At 34.7% G+C, this 18,618-nt stretch overlaps 1 protein-coding gene across 3 annotated transcripts in view; it reads right to left on the reverse strand.

Moving 5' to 3' along the window:
- Window positions 1-18,618, reverse strand: part of MICU3 (mitochondrial calcium uptake family member 3) — a 93,317-nt gene that overhangs the window by 19,861 nt on the left and 54,838 nt on the right. For 2 of the 3 annotated variants that reach the window (XR_010838429.1, XM_059049431.2), the window contains exons 7-9: window positions 17,703-17,774; window positions 14,505-14,543; window positions 5,014-5,109 (exon numbers count right to left, since the gene is read on the reverse strand). Coding sequence is in view for 2 of the 3 variants with exons in the window: in XM_059049431.2 (XP_058905414.1) it covers window positions 5,014-5,109; window positions 14,505-14,543; window positions 17,703-17,774 (207 nt within the window). In the remaining variant the exon portion in view is untranslated. The remainder of the gene's footprint in view (window positions 1-5,013; window positions 5,110-14,504; window positions 14,544-17,702; window positions 17,775-18,618) is intronic. The other variant, XM_067022420.1, reaches the window with a different exon arrangement.

The raw sequence follows: 18,618 nt of genomic DNA on the forward strand, positions 1-18,618 counted from the left end.
ATTCTTTAGTAATCACCTATGTAGTCTATATTTGTAATTTAGTTTGGATTTTTCTAAATAATCTCTAGAATGTAACCTCCTAATAATCGGTTTGGACGATCTCTACTACTTCTTATTTGAGTTTGCTGACAAGTTCCAAGTATTCTCAGGAGCTGGAATAACCGAGAAGTTCCCTATAATATAACCAACTCCTCTGATCTGATAGTGGTTTGATCTGATCACTTGGGGGAAAACGACACAGCCAGGAAGCCAGGTGTCACATACTATCTTTTAAATATACCTTCTTGAACAAGCTTATTAAGAGTGTTGAGGAATATTAGTGGTGCCGGCCTTTCAAGGTCCCCTGTGTGACAAATTAGCGTAATTTTCTAGCGCTCAAAAGGCACTACTGTTATACTTTCACCAGTAGCTTTAAGTTGAGAAGGTAGACTGATGTAATGGAAGGAGGACGGGATTTAAAATCAGAAGACCTGAGTTTACTGACTTTTTTGATCGTCAGCTTCCTTATCTGTAAAATGGGAAAAACCCTATCTACAATAACCATTTTCAGGATAAGGTTAGAATATGAATGTAAATGAAACATATACATGTTCTTATTGGTAGTCATAAGATGCTTTGGACAAAAGCATTAAGACCTTTGTGGGGGGAGAAGGTAGCTTGTTAATTCTAGCCATTCTTTTGTGATCATGTACAATCAAATCTAATCAGTTTATTATCCAAGGAACAGCTTAATTTAGTAGGGGGAGGAAGTACTTGAGAAGGCATGCCTAAATGGACCATAATCGTGGAGGCTCGAGCCAATCAGAGGTCAGCATGAAGAAGCGGGACATCCATCTGGAAGCCAGAGCGATGGAATGTGGAGGAGGTGGGCAAAGTGACTGAGAAGAGGAGCAGGGATAAGGTTTTAGGACAAGCTGCTACTTCACAAATAAGCAGCAGCGTGGTGAGCAAATCGGAGGATGAACTCAAGAGTGAGATTTCTGGTCTGATTTCTGACTTTTTTCCTCATTAGTTAGGTGACCTTGGGGAAGTTAAGTCTCACCGAGGATATAATTACCCTCAGGAACAACAACAGCACTTACCCTACAGGGTTGTTGTGAGGGTTAGATAACTCACGTTAGGCAGCACTATGATTGGCATGTTGCAAATGTTCAGAAAGTGTTAGCTGTTATTATTTATTTCCGACAAATCAGTATATTCCAAGAAGTTGAAAAAGGACTAGACAAGACAGAAAATAATGTTGGAGCTTCATGCAAAAAAAAATTTTTACATGGTATACTCTTACTTCATTTGTGTTATTGAAACTATACATATGTTATATAGATCTAAAAAAAAAAAAATGCCTTAAAATGAGAGGATACAGGAACACCCAAAGTTAGAGAACCCTGATAACATGATTATGGAACGTTTTCCTCTAGTGTCGTCATGTTCCTTACCTCGAGACATAATACACTGAAATGAGGTGGCTTTGTTTTACACAGGTTTTAAATAATGACCTCATTCGGCCAGTTTTTCTCATGCCCATTGAGCAGAGCAAATTTTCATTTACAGCCTTTCATCATCAAAATCTTATTAGACTTAGGTTGCCCTTATCCAGATAATTCAGACCCACAGAGGCATAAACAACAGTTTGACATGAGAGAGAAAAATTAGAAAATGGAAATGGTGAAAACCTTTTCCCCCCATTCAGTGAAACAGAGTACTGCTGGGAGTCATGGAAAACTATACCAGTGTCCTTGGTATCCTAACAGTGTTATAGAACTTAAGTCACAGGAGAGTTGAGACAAAAAGAGAGACTTTATCCCTTTGATTCTTGTGCTCATTGTTAAAATAAAATGAATTCAGGTGTTTTCATTAACAAAGCAAGATAAAGCCACAAAAGAACCCCATGAGAGGCCATTATCTAACTTTGTTTTGATTAAAAATTATTTTAAATGATTTCATCAAAAATGGAAGAAACAAATTTAAAAACTTGCATGAAATAAAAATATATCAAGCTATTAAAGAGTTTTAAGAAATTCTTTCAATATATTTTTATTGATTACTATATGATGATAATCTTTTCAAGCTCTACTCATGGGCTGGAGGAAATCGTCAAACTCTTGATTTGTTAGGAAGGTTTTAAATAACCTACTGAGTTTTATTCCCGTCCTACCACTAATCTCTTGACATTTTTTTTTCTTAGATTCCATATATATGTGTTAGTATACGGCATTTGTTTTTCTCCTTCTGACTTATTTCACTCTGTATGACCGACTCCAATGGGGAGGGGGAAGGGTAAGGTGGGACGAAGTGAGAGAGTGGCATGGACATATATACGCTACCAAACCTAAAATAGAGAGCTAGAGGGAAACAGCCACATAGCACAGGGAGATCAGCTCGGTGCTTTGTGACCACCTAGAGGGGTGGGATAGGGAGGGTGGGAGGGAGGAAGACGCAAGAGGGAAGAGATATGGGAACATATGTATGTGTATAACTGATCCACTTTGTTGTAAAGCAGAAACTAACACACCATTGTAAAACAGTTATACTCCAATAAAGATGTTAAAAAAAAAAACCTACTGAAACTTATTAAGGGTTAGTAAAGTTTAAAGCAGATGAGAAAAAAATTTAAATTGCATCTGTAAAGCTCAAAACAGTTTTTGTAATTCTGGTACTCACAGACTGTATTCAATAGCTGCATGATAGACATATTGTACTATGAATTTATTATCTATTATTTTGGTTAGAAAGTGGTATCAGCTGTGGTATTCAAATTTTCATTATAACATGGTTTTACTATCACTGAAAAAAAAATTTACGGTTCGAAATAGCTCTGGAATAAGAATATGAGAGGCTAATCTCAAATTTACCTACATTATGTAAAGAGAACTGCTTTATCTCAATATTTACATTTTAAATATAAGAGAAACAAAGAAATACAAATAGATTTCTAAGCCTTCTTTCTGAACTAATTTGAATCCTGAAGTACTGACAGTATAAACAATTCAATGTTTCACTGGCATCAGTAGTAACCTATAAGGAATTATAATGAGTTGTAATTTAACTACAGCTAATTCTCAATTGTCTTCTCTAATGTGGGAGGGCAGTAACAGAGATGATCCCCCAATAATTATTTTACTTGGAAACACAATATAAGTTTTGTTTTCTTTTCCTCTTTTCCTTTGCACTCCTCTCCATCAGACTTATTTTCATGATGTTTGAGTCAATTCATTAATTGATTTAGCAGCTTATGATGATAGTGTGGATTGATTACAGTTAATGGTGAGCTAGTGAACTGGCTCTCTAGGAAAATAAAAAAGCCTGATTGGTAGTGTTTGCCAATGTCTATGGTAGTAACACGCCTATCATGGTCAATCCGAAGGTACCCACGGAATGTCACGGAATGCTGAGTTGGGAAGAGATGTGCAGAAGTAGCTCTGGGAAGCTCTAAAAGCCAGCTCCAGCACACATCAGACAGGGCAATGAACATCTTCAAAAGGTCTTACGCAAATCTTATATAAGATCTTTGAGTATATGGAAGAGCTGACTGGTCTTCTGATATTACCAAGATTTAAATTAAATTTGACCTATAATAAGCAGATTGTGCCTAACTGTGAGAATTTCTAGCAGAGTTGAATGGGGTTGAAGATCAGTTGGAGGCTGAGAGGTGGACAGCCTATGGTGGGAAGAGACAGCAGGACACGACTGCTCATTTGAAGCTGGGCACAGCAGGCTTGTAGGGACCCTGAGGACTAGTGTCCCCCATTGCTCTTACTTTTAGGCACTGACTACTATATGCCTACATAACTGACTATAGAATTAAGCACTTCTAAAATATGTGTAAATGGACTATCTATTAGCACTTTATGCCTCAAAATAGCTAAAATTTAAAAGGTAATTTTTAAAGATTAATAATTGCTGGTCATAATTACATCATATTTACATATCACAGACAGACTATATATAGGGCAGAATGCTTTATTTATTTGTTTTAGGACTTTCAAATTGTGCACAAGTGACAAAATTAACATTTACAAGTGTTTGCCCTGCTCTAGAGGTGTCCACTGAGTAACACTGTATATGTGGGTAACAGAATTCATCCCAGTTTACTTCTCTAGATATTTTTAAGTATAACTTTTAAAAGTCAAACTTTAGAAAAAGAAACGAGAAGCCAACTTTCAAGAGAAAAAGACAATGAAAAAATACATCTCTTGGTATTTACTGAAAAGTCCTTTGTGGTAAGCCAGACAGCCATCTCTAATAAAGTTCTTAAAAATTCTTAATAGGGAACATAGAAAAGTATTTAATCTACAAGACATAGCCCACCTTTTAAAATGACAAATGCCTATTAACAGTGCCATAATGGGAGTGGGGTGGTGGGAACAGTCCACCTGAGTGCAGCAAAAAGGTATGTGTCTCTGTGGAATTCGAAACCAATAATGAATGATATAATGGTCAGTCTACTTTTAATTTTCCACACACTGGCAATCCTAACCAATGTCAAGGTAAAATGTCCTCCCTTCCCTGACTGACTGCTGTTAGCACACCTCCCCCATGCCCACCCTTGGGAAGCCACTCGCTATTAATGTTAGGAAATTTGATTTTAAATCTACCATAACTCTAAAGCACTAGCTATCTTTTACCAAGTTAGAAGTTTCAGCACATTTCATGTAACATTGCAAATTATAAGGTTAAAAGATTCCGTGAAACTATAAAGTAGTATTTTCAAATTTCCTGAAAGTGACCTTTAAGTGAAAAAGAACAGTATTTCCTTTTAATTAAGTGGCAAAGTCATGTTTTCTGCAAGAAGCGAGTGGATTTACCATGGATTATTACAGGTGACCTTGCCGCCCCTGCCAAGCTGACATATTCAAATATACCAATTTATATACAGGAATTATTACTTTACTGGAGAAAAAGAGAAAATATAAAATATATTTTTGGTTTCATCGCTGTGACTCGAAAATGAAATGAGGACTAGATTAACAAAATGGCAAATAGTACAAGGACCTGGTTGAGGTTTAATTATACCTCTGCGAGGTCTGAAAAGAGTGCTTGGCTTGTATTACGTCTCAGTGTATCCCAATAGCTTCTGGAGACAAGTTCCTCAGCATCTGTTTTAAGTACCTGTAGAAGTTTTAAGAAACATAACTGAAATCTAAAGAATAGTCAGAAACAATGATAATTTATACAGTTTAAATCTCTTCTAGCCAAACTTGAAAAGAAAACACATTAGCTTACCTTTTTTGTTTTCTGCTGCACACAGCAGTATCATATTACATCATTGGTAAACCCAGGGCATGTTCAAAGGTGTAATGGTATATAACCACTATTTCTAAGTACAATGTGGCTTTGTCAATAAGAATCACATTCTTCACCCCTGCCCCATGCCCTTCTAATGAAACATACATAAATTCTAAGAAAGTGTGAAATAAAAATTTTATTCACATCTTGTGTGAAGTAAATTCATTTGGAGAAGATTTTGGTAATTTTATAGCAACCTATAAAAATTAAGCTTAATTTAAAAATGAATCATTGTTGGTTAGCATATATTATGTTAGTGCATCAAAGAATCAAAATGACCATATCCATACTTTAGAGAAACTAAATTTAAATTAATCGAAAACTTGTCAAAAAGAAATATGCAAGTTTAAGGCAAACCACTCAAAGCTGATCAGAAATTTGGTGTCTATTATAAATAGATCAGGTACTGTCTGATCTATTCCAAGGACAGAGCAGTAGCTTCTATCTCAGTACAGGCTAGTCTAAAGCAGGCGATATCAAAATTAAGAAGTGTAGTCTAATCTTGACATGAAATGTAGAACTACAAGCTTAACTTGGGTCTCTATAAACAAAAATAATTAAATGTGGTTTCTCTCAGGAGTTACCAGGGAAGATGTCACAGATTCTCAGGCCTGGTCTTCTTTGGGTTACTGTGAGAAGAAAATGCTGCAGGATGAATTTGGGAGCGCGTAGCTGAGGAGGAGAGAATTCTTATTTATTTGTGTATGTGGGTGTGTTAGTTTTCAACAGTCCAGTGCCACTAATAACATTATAAGCATCTGGGAATTATTTCAAAGATCTGTGTTTTAATTCATTATTATGAACTAGAAAACACTGCCTACTGCCCATATTTTAATAAACTTTAATAAAATGTTAATAATAAAGTACTATTGAGCAGGAATCACTTATATAACATAGATGTATTTCTTGCCATAAGTGTAAATGTAGCAATGTGGCAGAGAATCTACTCATCGCCCCCTTTAGTAACTAAATAAGCTGTAACCAAGTAAAATTAACTGAGTGTAGCACCAACACAGTTCATTTTCTTTTACACAGATATAGCAGAGCCTCGATAAATGGTAACTAGATTAAATACTCTGCGAAGTTATCTAAAAATTTCGAATGTGGATATATTTTAAAACTGTAATGTAGAAAGGCAGTATACAGTTAAGAAAAGGACTGTTAAACCAATCTAACTAGAAAATAAGGCTCGCTACACTATTATTAGGAGGTTAACAGGAATGACTCGCTTGGTGAAGCCAGGCCTCTCCGCTACCTTCCACACCCTGCTCACCCTCACCCCAACCCCAGCCACACCGACTTTGATGACATTGTTCATACTTACAACATATGAAGGGATAAAATTGGTTGGACAAACTAAATTGACATGGATCTCTATGGGGAAAAAAATGTATGTTCTGAGCACAGAAAAGGGAGGGAGGGAGGGAGGAAAAGAGCAAGAGAGGGAGGAAGGAGGGAGCCAGAGTGTGAAAAGGTCATATACTGGAATCCTAACCCCCGAGGTGATGGTATTAGGAGGAGGTGGGGCCTTTGGGAGGTGATTAGGTCATGAGGGCAGAGCCTTCATGGATGGGATTAGTGCTCTTAGAAAAAGGGTCTGAGAGAGCTCCCTTGCCCCCTTCCACCACGTGAGGACACAGTGGGAAGGTGCCACCTATGAACCAGGAAGCAGGCCCTCATCAGCTGCCACAATGAATCTGCTGGTTTGGTGATCTTGGATTTCCCAGCTCTCAGAGCTATGAAAAATGATTATTTGTTATAATCCACCCATTTTAAGGTATTTTTGTTATAGTAGCTCAAACAAAGACAGAAGGAAAGAAGGAAGGAAGTAAAATAAGGGAGAAAGGGAAGATAGAAGGAAGGAAGAAAAAGGAAGTTAGGGGAAAAGAGACCGATTTAGAGATGGGAATCTATCACTGTGGTAAGCAGGACAGAGGCTCCCTGAAGTGGTCCATGTCCAGACAGGTAAATACGCTATATAAAGTAAGCATCTGAGAAAGGTTACACTCAGAGGTTAGGCAAACTAGGAAAAAAAAAATCCCAAAATAGTAGCCCATAGAATCAGGCGGTAAACTGTCCTTGCTACTAGTGATATTTAAAAACACAGAAAAATATAAACAAACAAAAGAAAACTACATCTTTATAATCTGTCCCACTATGACAAGTGTGGCCTCAGAAACCATAACCCGAGAATTGTAATTTAAAGTTACATGAGACTTCAGGTACCTGCAATGTATCATAGAAACAACCACATACACACAAGTCTTCCCAGAAAAAACACACCCTTAACTCAGCCCTTAAAGAATCCACACAGATGCATTCCAAAAAATACATGCTCATAATAGGAAATTACTAAACGTAAAAGAACGTAAGCCACCATAAGTAGGAACCAGCAGAAACAACAAACAATAGAACCAGAGCTGCAGACTCCAGATACTGAAATTATTAGATATGGAATACAAAAAAGTTTAATAAGTTTAAAGAATATGAAGTTGTATTTGACAGGACTTTTTAGGAAAAAGGGACTACCAAAAATTATTAGGCTGATTAGAAAAAAGAACCAAATAAAACTTCTAGAAATGAAAAGTGAACCACTGAAATTTAATATCATATTATATATAGCTAGAGATAAAATCAGTGAACTTGAAGATAATATGAAAAAAGTATACAGAATGCAGTGTGAAAAGATGAAAAATATGGCAAATTAAAGAGGAGTTAAGAGACATTAAAACATGAATATCTATCAAAGCTCTAGAAAGTCATTAGAGAAAATGGGAAAGAGGCAATATTCAGAGACATATTGGCAGTGGATATTCAAGAAATAATGAAAGCAAACAATCCTCATATTTAAGAAGCCCAATAAATTTCATGATAGATAAAAGCAAAAAGAGAGATAGACTGTGATAAAACTGTAGAATACCAAAGGCAAACAGAATCTTAAAAGCACCCAGAAAGAAAACAGATTGCCTAAAAAAGAATAATAATTAGACCCAGAGTTGACTTTTCATTTTCAGCAATAGAAGCCGGAAGACTGGGATGATACCACAATTTGCTGAGAATAAGTGTCAACCCATAATAGTATATATAGTAAAATTCTTTCAAAATAACAGCATGTATACATATATCAAATTATATTATACACCTGAAACTAATATAATGTTACATGCCAATTCTATCTCAATTAAAACAAACAAATGAATCCACAGAAACAGAAGAGGCTGGTGGTTGCCAGAGGCAGGTGGGAATGGTGGTGGTAGGGAAAGGGGTGAAGGCGGTAAAAAGGTGCGAACTACCAGTTATAAGATAGGTAAGTCTTGGGGATGTAATGTAAAGCATGGTGACTACAGTTAATAATACTGTGCTGTATGCTAGGAGTTGCTAAGAAAATAGGTCTTAAAGTTTTCATCACAAGAAAAAAAAATTGTAACTATGTGAGGGGATGGGTGTCAACTCAACATATTGTGGTATTTTGTGCTAAGTACATATATCAAATTATGTTGTACACCATAAGCTGATACCAGGTTATATGTCAATTATATCTCAATAAACTGTAAAAAAATAAAGGGAAAAAAAGAGATTTCCAGAGAGAGGGTTTTAAAAAAAATTTATTAGAAGATCATCACTTGAGGATATACTTTGTGAGGATAAGATTATGGGACTTAGGAAGGGGTGAGATTAAAGAGGGAAATACTGAGTAAAGAATAGCAAATATGTAAGTAATTCAAAACAAACATGAATGATGCATATTTTAGAAGTCTAACTTGTAGGCTTAAAAAAAAAGACAAGGGCAAACATTGTTCAATTTAAAGTACCCACGCCAGGAGAGGAAAGAACAGTATTAAAGAACTTTTAAACTCTATTTTTTGAGAAAGAGAATAAAGAATAAAGAGAATTAAAAAATATGGCCTAATCTAAGACTATTATTTTAAGTATTCTTATTAAAATTTCAAAAATAACTACACAAAGAAAAGAAATATAGTGAATGTCTTCTAAACTCAAAATAAACCCAGGTAATGCCAGGGTTACCTCTTTTACCAGGTAACCCAGATAAATGAAAGTAAGAAAAGAGGGGAAAAAAAAACCAGTATATAGAATGGCTAAAATAAATCCAAATAAGTTAGTAATCACAGTAATGTAAATTGACTGAATTTTCCAATTAAAAAGCATATATTATCAATCCAGATAAAAAGGAACCGATAAAATACACAAAATATACTTTTAAAAAAGACACATCCAAAATATAAGGAAAATGAGAGGTTGAAAATGATAAACCTGGCTTCTAGTAATGACAGACTAGAAAAACCAGTGCCAATCTTCTCATTGAGAATAACTGAAAAAAACTGGACAAAATATAATATAGATGTATCTTAAAGCATCTTAAAGACATTATTTGCCTTTTGTACTGTGTTGACTGGTACAAAAACAATGGTGGGTAAAATTGCTGAAGCCTTAGTACAATGACAGCACCAAAGACCAAAGTCATTACATTCTTCAGAAGTCGTCACATTCTTCAGTTTCATACACTCATATTTTTAGAAAAAGTTTCACTTAAGAATGTACTTGCTGAAGAATAAAACTCATAATTGTGTTAATTTAATCTTTGAGCACACGTCTAGTTAACATTCGGTGTGAAGGGAAGCATGCATAAAGCACTTCTGTCTAATGAAGCACTATGGTTGCCTTGAGAAAAAACATCTATGCGGTGGTTTGTGTTGCAAGGTAGACTAGCCACTTTTTTCATGAACCATCATTGTTACTTGAAAGAACAACGGATACACAAACTATGGTTATTTAGACTTTGGTATGTGGCAGGCATCTTTTTGGAAGATGAACCAAGTGAACCTGTTGCTTCAAGGGAAACGATAGTATTTGTTGCCAAAACAATATACCTGCAACAGACTGAATACTGAAGCATCTATGAGAAACCAGCGGTCTTCTACTAAGTCAGACATTAAAGAGATTTGCAAAGAATGTAAAATACCACTTTCCTCACAATATTTTTGACATCTTTTTCATAAAAAATGTTTATGGTAACGTGAGAGTTTTAAAAATTATTTTTAAATGTATTAATATTTATAATTTTCTCAGTTTTAGTTTCTTATATGGCAAAAATAAATGAATATAACCAACATAAACAAAAGCTCTTTTGGATTCTCAATAATCTTCAACAATGTAAAGGGGTCCTGAGACCAAAACGTTTCAGCACTGCTGCTTACAGCAATGAAAGTGAATGAACTAGGACCAGATACAATAACGCAGATGAAGCTGCCGATCATGATGCTGAGTCAAAGAAGCAACACAGAAAAACTCATTTAATATCCCATTTATATGAAGATCAAAAACGGGCAAAACTAAACTATACTGTTTAGGATACATAAGTAGGTCATAAAACCTCAAAACAAAGCAAAGAAATAATTGACATAAAAAGTCTTGATTGTGGGGGCTTCCCTGGTGGCGCAGTGGTTGGGAGCCTGCCTGCCGATGCAGGGGACACGGGTTCGTGCCCTGGTCCGGGAAGATCCCACATGCCGCGGAGCGGCTGGGCCCGTGAGCCGTGGCCGCTGAGCCTGCGCGTCCGGAGCCTGTGCTCCGCAACGGGAGAAGCCGTAACAGTGAGAGGCCCCGCGTACCGCAAAAAAAAAAAAAAAAAAAAAAAAAAAAAAGTCTTGATTGTGGTTATCTTTTGAAGGAGAAGAAGGGATTATGATCGGAGACATATGAAGGGGCTTCTTGGGGTATGGCAAAGGCAATGTTTTATTTATTGATCTATATTATATAGTAGTTAAACTTTTATTTTTTTTGTTTTGTTTTATATTTACGTTCTATCAGCAGTATATTTCTGAACTAAAATACATATTTTAAAAATCAGGGAGGGGCTTCCCTGGTGGCGCAGTGGTTGGGAGTCCGCCTGCCAGTGCAGAGGACACGGGTTCAAGCCCTGGTCCGGGAGGATACCACATGCTGCGGAACAACTAAGCCCGTGCGCCACAACTACTGAGCCTGCGGTCTGGAACCCGTGAGCCACAGCTGCTGAGCCCACATGCCACAACTACTGAAGGCTGCGCACCTAGGGCCCGTGCTCTGCAACAGGAGAAGCCACCGCAATGGGAAGCCCACGCACTGCAACGAGGAGTGGTCCCCACTCGCTGCAACGAGAGAAAGCCCGGGCACAGCAACGAAGACCCAACGCAGCCAAAAATACATAAATTTAAAAAAAAAATCAGGGAAAGCTTCATTATCACTAGAGGTCAAAATAGACAATAAAAAACACAAAATGGAAAATAACATGTTAATAAAAATAAACGTAGTATATTTATTTTGACAATAAAATAGATTTTTAACACAAACATTTCTAGAGATCTAGAGATAGTATATAATTAAAGATTTAACTTGCTAAGATGATTTAAGTAATCTATATTCTTATACAGGCAATAAGAAGGCTTTGAAATATATAAAATAAACAAAACCAGACTTATAAGTAGAAATTAACAAGTCTATCAAGGTAATGTGTAATTTAACACACTATTTGACAGAACAGCAGAAAAAAACATTAGTAATGATAGAGATTTAAAACACATAATTAATATGTTTGGTCATATTATATATTAAAACCCTGTACCCGAAATTGAAGAATACACATTCTTTTCAAACACAGATCATTTATGAATATTGACATTGTTTTAGTCCATAAAACAAGTTCAACCCATGTCAAAAAATTATATTAAAAAATTGGTACTTTTTTGACTACAATTTAATTTGGGTAATAAAGATAATCTTTAAAAAATGTGTAAAATATAAGGTATGTCAAAGTCAAATATACTTGACTTCTGCATTATTTATTCTTTTGAATGTTTTATATTTCTTTTCATTACTGTAGTAAGAAAATCAAGAGCTGACTATATGAGAAATATGAAAAGAATCAGGGTTGTTCGGAAGAGAAAAGTCTGTAAGGTAACTATCTTCCAGGATACAAAAAAGTATGTTCAATCTTACATTGTAGCAAGGAATAATTTGACAGAATACAGGCAGAACCTACTGTAAGGATGATTAACTTTTGGAACAGGTTACTACAGAGGCCACAGAATCTCTGTCTCTATAGTAAAATCCAGAGGCCCTGCCTTTCCTGAAGGAACTTCTTCCTAAAGATAGAATCTTAGGTTATATTCAGCTCCATGAATTACACTCAAATTAGATCCTTTATCACTCCAGTTGATCTACAATTCTGGAAACTAGCAGAAAATTGCCAGTCAATTCGTAACGTTATACTAATATATTTGTGAAAACATACATCAACGATATTTCATATAAATGTTCAGGCTGTCTGAATTTTTTTCTAATTTTAAATAAATCTTCCTTGTTTGCTTGCATTTTTTTTTGAAAATAATCATTCCTTTCTGAGCAAAAATTTTCCTATTATACGAAAAAAAGTCAGTTTATATAGCCAACTAAACTAAGGGAGTTGAAACATCATGTAATACATTTAAGACTGGGGATAAAAAAATGACATCGAGTTATATCACTTTAAAATATGTATTTTACATTCTTAGATGAAAAACAAAGATGTCTTCAGTAAAATAAAAAATATATATATATTATCACAACAAAACGTAAATTACCTTCCAATTATATAAGCAAGCGTAATATAAATGAAATATGTAATTTAAATCTGGTTCTCAATATTATTCTCTTAATGTCTAAGTGACTACAATTTGCATATGTAGCTTAAACCAGAGCTATATTAGTACCTATTTCCCTTTAACAATATTACTCTGAAATGTATTTTTTAAAAAACCATTTGTCACCTGTATGAAATTTATGAGTTTAAAAGAAAAATATAAATTGCCACAGTTGGTAAAATGGTTCATGCAATGACATATTAGATTAGAAAAATAAATTTAAAAGTCATAATTATTATTAACATTTATTAAGTTTCACAGGGCATATGGCATTAGAATCTATGAGAGTTTCATCTTACACATTCTTATATATTCTTGAAATAATTAACAGAGGAATCATTTAAAAATTTTAAGAAAATGGTAGACTTTATTTCATGGAAAACAGTAGTGAATTTTGCAGAAAAAATTTAATGTATCTTGTAAGGGATCAAAACAATTAGTCAGTCATAAGGTTCCCATGGACTTGGCTTATTTTCCAACCCATTCTAGGTCCATTCCTTGTGACTTAGACAAGAGATCTTAGGTTTACCTTATGCTGAATCAGCCTTCAGTGTATACTTAAATCTAGAACAGAATTAGTTTTTATAGTTTGGAATTTTTATTAAATATACAATATAGGAGGCAACACACCTAGAGTTTACACTATAACCGGAACACTTTCAGCAGGACAATTCTGAGTCAGTCACCCGGAATTCAAGAGCTTCTCTCAGGTGGAATTTGTACAATTTGAGGGATCCTCCTAAGTGACTTAAGGATCCTTGGGGAAATCAAATGGACTGTGCATGTTTACATTCAAAAGAGGCCATGGCCTACTCTTAGTTGTGCCGTAGCTGGGCTAACCAACAAGCTCTGACTTTCCAGGAGAAAGGAAAGAAGGAAAGCGTAGTGTAAGAAGAGTACAGTTGGAAGATCACTTGCAGGAACTCCCAACTTTTTCAGAAAAAGATGAGTCTGAAGATCATAATCCTTTTTGAGAAGTAACATGTGATAGAGTGATATATCAAACATATCAAGTGTCATCTTATACCAGACTTTTGTATAGACCACAGGCAGAAGGCAGGCATCAAAGGTTTTAGAAAAAAATTTGGGAGAAATACGGAAAACTAAGAAAAGTTTATCCATTAATATTTTCTTTATTAGAATTAAGAAAAGACTGTATATCAGATGGACAGTTCCAGTTCTTAAAATACCTGTGTCCTGCAAGAGCATAGCCTGAGAATCTGCTCCATAAATTGTATTTAACTCTTCAAATACCACTGAAAAATATAAAATTTCAATTATTCTACCAGAGTTTTTGGTTGTCTCACTCACCTGTCCCTTATTTTAATCTAAAGCTAAAGATATGTAATTGCTCTGTTAGTTTTAGTCTTCTCGTAAATCTAGGAGGGAAATAAACATTTTTGGCCTGGTTGCACATTATTATATTCGATAAATTCCTAAGCATTCTCAATAATAGATCTGGCTTTATACAGAAAAAGAGCATTATCAAGTAAAACAGGTGAGGACTATTTACATAAAGAACATTTAAAGTATTGTACATACACTATTAGTAGGAGAATGGTATCCATAAAGTTGAAGACGCTGACATAGAGCACAAAGGGCCAAATGAAGTGTCACATTTCAGAATGAACCCAAGTATAGCAAAAGAAAAAAAAGAAAAAGATGACAAAATAATCAATTAGGAAGGGCAAATCATTATGCTACATTCTATATAGAGCATAAACACAGTACGAGTGGGATAAATGTTAAAGATGAGTAGCAAAGTTTTTTTAAATCTCATATAATTAAACATTAAATGAACTTGTGCTCATTTCAACCACTTTCATTTTAACTTTTTGATAGAACTACTGCTTTGAGTAAAACATGTTCCTCCAAAGTATGCAGTTTTATTGAGACACACTTCAGCGATTCCATGTGGGATAAGGGGGAAATCTAGATGCAGCGGCATGGCGGTGGGAATGGTATGAGATCTACGGTGGCATCTTGTTCTGCTCCTGTCAGCGCCATGACCTCAGGCAAGTTAACAAACCTCTCTAAGATGGTTTTCTCATCTGTAAAAAGGTATGATACTTACCTCAGAGAAGTGTAGTGAGGACTAAATGAGAGCAACATTTACAATGGATAGAGTACAGAGCTTAGCACATAATAAGTGTCCCAAGAAACTGTATGCTCATTTCCCTCTTTCTTTCTGAAGCATAGTTAATTTGGTATGTAAATATTTTACAATTTAGCCTTGCTCAAATTTTGATTTGGGTATGTAATATTCAGTTTCAAGTAGCTGTATCGTTCTACTAATTAAAAGAGAATTTCGTGTTTCACAATTAGCTAATCTTTTTGAGTATTTATTATATTTCATACACTGCTAAATGGCTACATGTTTTAGCTCATTTAACCCCCATAACAGTCACATGTGCTTATTACTCCTATTCTTGTACAAATGAAGAAACTGCAGCACAGAGAAATTTAGGGACCTGGTTCAAGGTCCCCCAGGTAATGAATGGCAGAGCTAATAGTCAAACCCTGAAAATCTGGCTCCTGAGCCTGTGCTACACTGTCTCCCTAATGTAATCTATATATTTTCACTATAAGCTAAATTTCAATTGCTTCAAGACTTAAAAATCTCATCAGTTCAGATACGCATTATTTAAAATGTGACAACTATTAACAATAAGTTACCACTAATTACTGTTATTGTTAAACACAGTAACAAATATTTGGAGAGAGCTGTATTGTCCTAGAGTGTTGTTTAGTTCAGAGGTTGTACTAAAGATTATTTCTGAATTGTTTTAAGAAATAGTTCTGAGAGCTAAATTCTGTAAATGATATTTCAGGAGCCACTAATTGTAAGCTATGTAAGAGAAACACCTCTGAGGTACCCATGGAGATCAGTGCCTTTAGCAAGCATTCCTTTACACATAAATAAGTTATATACTACTTATAAGTTATTTTTATCTGTTCTTTAAAACAAGTCTCCTTCCCCATATATTTGCTACAGAATGTTTCCTTGATCTACATATATTCATGTAAACTAAAACAATTTAGGGTATGCTGATATAATTTAGATTTCATAATTCAGATAGCCTTTCCCTAAGTAATCCAACTTAATGAAGTTTTACTATATCACTATTATTTGCATTAAATCATCAGTATTAAATTGACTTTACCTGGGCTACAATGATGCTTTTGTGCTGACACTGTAGCTTTTCCCAATGTGGGCTGTCTGCTATTATTATTCTCTTTCCTCTCTCCCTTTGTTACTCGACTTAGGTATTTTAGTAAATGTTAATGATTGGAATAGGATTGTAACTTTACTGGAAGATCCATTAAGTCCTTTTTTGGAATTAGTATAAATAAACAGTTAAATTTGTATCCATTGAAATACTACCTACTTTATCACTGAGGTTTACCAAAAGATTCATTAACATAATTCAACCTCCTTAATGATATTTTATTAACAACTTGCCTATCCAGTCAATTGGGAGTAATACATCAAAATTAAAATAATTGTTTACTCTTTTAGTATATTATCTATAGACAGTGTCTTCTATTGATAAAAGTGTCTTCCATAATTAGTCTACTGGGGGTGATTCAACAAATACTGATAAATATATCATAGTCAAATATCCAAAGAAATAATATGTATTCATAATCCTGATAATCTGTTTTTATTAGTATAAATACATATTTCGTAAATCTACTGGGACTGAATATGACACCCATCTGCTACAGATAACCCATGTTTAAAAAAAACCTAATATATATCCTTATAACAATGAGAATAATAAAAAATTTTGAAGTTCTTTTAAGTTAATTATTTGAATTCCAGATAGACCAATTAAACTATTTCACAGGGCCATGAATTTTCAAATTAAACAATTATCATTTACATGTCAACAAAATTCACCATGTTTCTGCTACCTAAGTACCAGAGGAAGAAATATGTTACAGTGGGTAAAAGGGCAGGTTTTGGAGATGGCCAGCCATGGGTTCAAATCTTGGTTTTGCCATTTAATAGCTATGGAATTTTGGACAAGATACTTAACCTTTCCAACTGTCAGTTTTCTCATCTATAATTACAGATAATAAGGGAACTGTTGGGCAGAGTAAATGAGAAAACACATGCAAAGCACCTAGTATAGTGTCTGATGCTAAGGTCTCAGTACCTGTGTGTTATTTTATTATGTGAACCTGGGCTGCTGTCAGGCTGAAATACTTGGGACAAGCAAAAAAGAAAACTAGTAGGAAAATGCAGGGAAATGTTGCTTAACTCTACCTTCATTACTCTTACCAGAAGAAGAATCTATAATATATATTTCTATGAATGCAAAAAAACATATTATTTCCTTGTTTTTGCTTCAACATTCATATTGTTATAGCACCACTAAATTTACTCACAGGTATAATTAAATCTTTGCAATTCACCTTTAAATTTTTACATGCATAATGATCTGTATTAATCTATTATATGATACACCCTTCAAATCTCATGGATAACAACAATACAGATGAAAATGATTTAATGAGTGTGATTATGGATACAGATGTTTAATATCAATACTTGATATAAATATTGATATCAAAGCATATAAATACTGAAGCAATTTTTCTACATAAGAACTTTAGAAAGTTTTCAAGAAAGGGACAGGTCCAAAGTTACAGGCTTTAATTATTGTTTCTCAACATGAATAAAATAATTCTTGCCTAGAAAACCCCCCTGAAACTACTATAAATTATTCTTACCAGCATTGCACGCTTTTCTTCATCTCCTTTAGTTTCTCTCTTTTCATTTTTTTTCCTGAATATTTCTTGAAGCTGAAAAACAAAAAACAATCAAAAATCAAATATCTAACAAGAGTTTCTGGGTACCTACCTAACACCTTGTGCTAGGTATATTCTAAAAAGAAAGAAAATAGTTAGCTTCATATACCAAGATCATTAAAACTAGTATATTTTCTGATATCAATGTTTTTCCTGAGAAAAAGGCAACCCAGTACCAAAGGATCTATTAAATAGTTTTACTTTATCTCTAAGACACAAAGATGTGGAGCCTGTGGCATATACATAAAAAAGAGATGAAGCCTACAGAGGGATAAAGGACATTGGACCAGAACTCAGGGGTCTGGGCTTGAGCCCATCTTCTGTCATACACTAATTTTATAATGGGGGACAGGTCATTCGACCCTCACTGGGCTCCAGTTTGCTCATATATGAAATGCAGATGGACTAGACGACCTCTAAGGTCTCTTTCAGGTAACTGAGCATCGTGGTAGGAACATGTGCTCTCCATGTATAAGCCCTTGAGCAAGTTAGTCTAATTATTTAAGGCTTGTTTTCCATATCAGGAACATGAAGATAATCTCTTACAGAATCTCTTAGGGCAGCAATTCTTCCAGCTTTATTGAGGTATAATCGATAGGTCTTATAAAAATAATGTTGTACAGAGTTAATATTACAAGTAATTACTTAGCACATTGCCTGTCACACAGTAACTTCTCAATAAATGTTAGCTACCATTATTCAAGGCATTATTTCCTCTTTAAAATCCTATTTTACAAATGGAAGCCTAATCCTATCTCTATGTCAGTTTTCTGACAAGGTCATTGCTCTTGTCTGTGTAATTTGAACAGCTATCTCAACTCTTTACTTCATTTTGTAT

This window comes from Kogia breviceps, chromosome 20, assembly GCF_026419965.1.
Source record: "Kogia breviceps isolate mKogBre1 chromosome 20, mKogBre1 haplotype 1, whole genome shotgun sequence".
NCBI lineage: Eukaryota > Metazoa > Chordata > Mammalia > Artiodactyla > Physeteridae > Kogia > Kogia breviceps.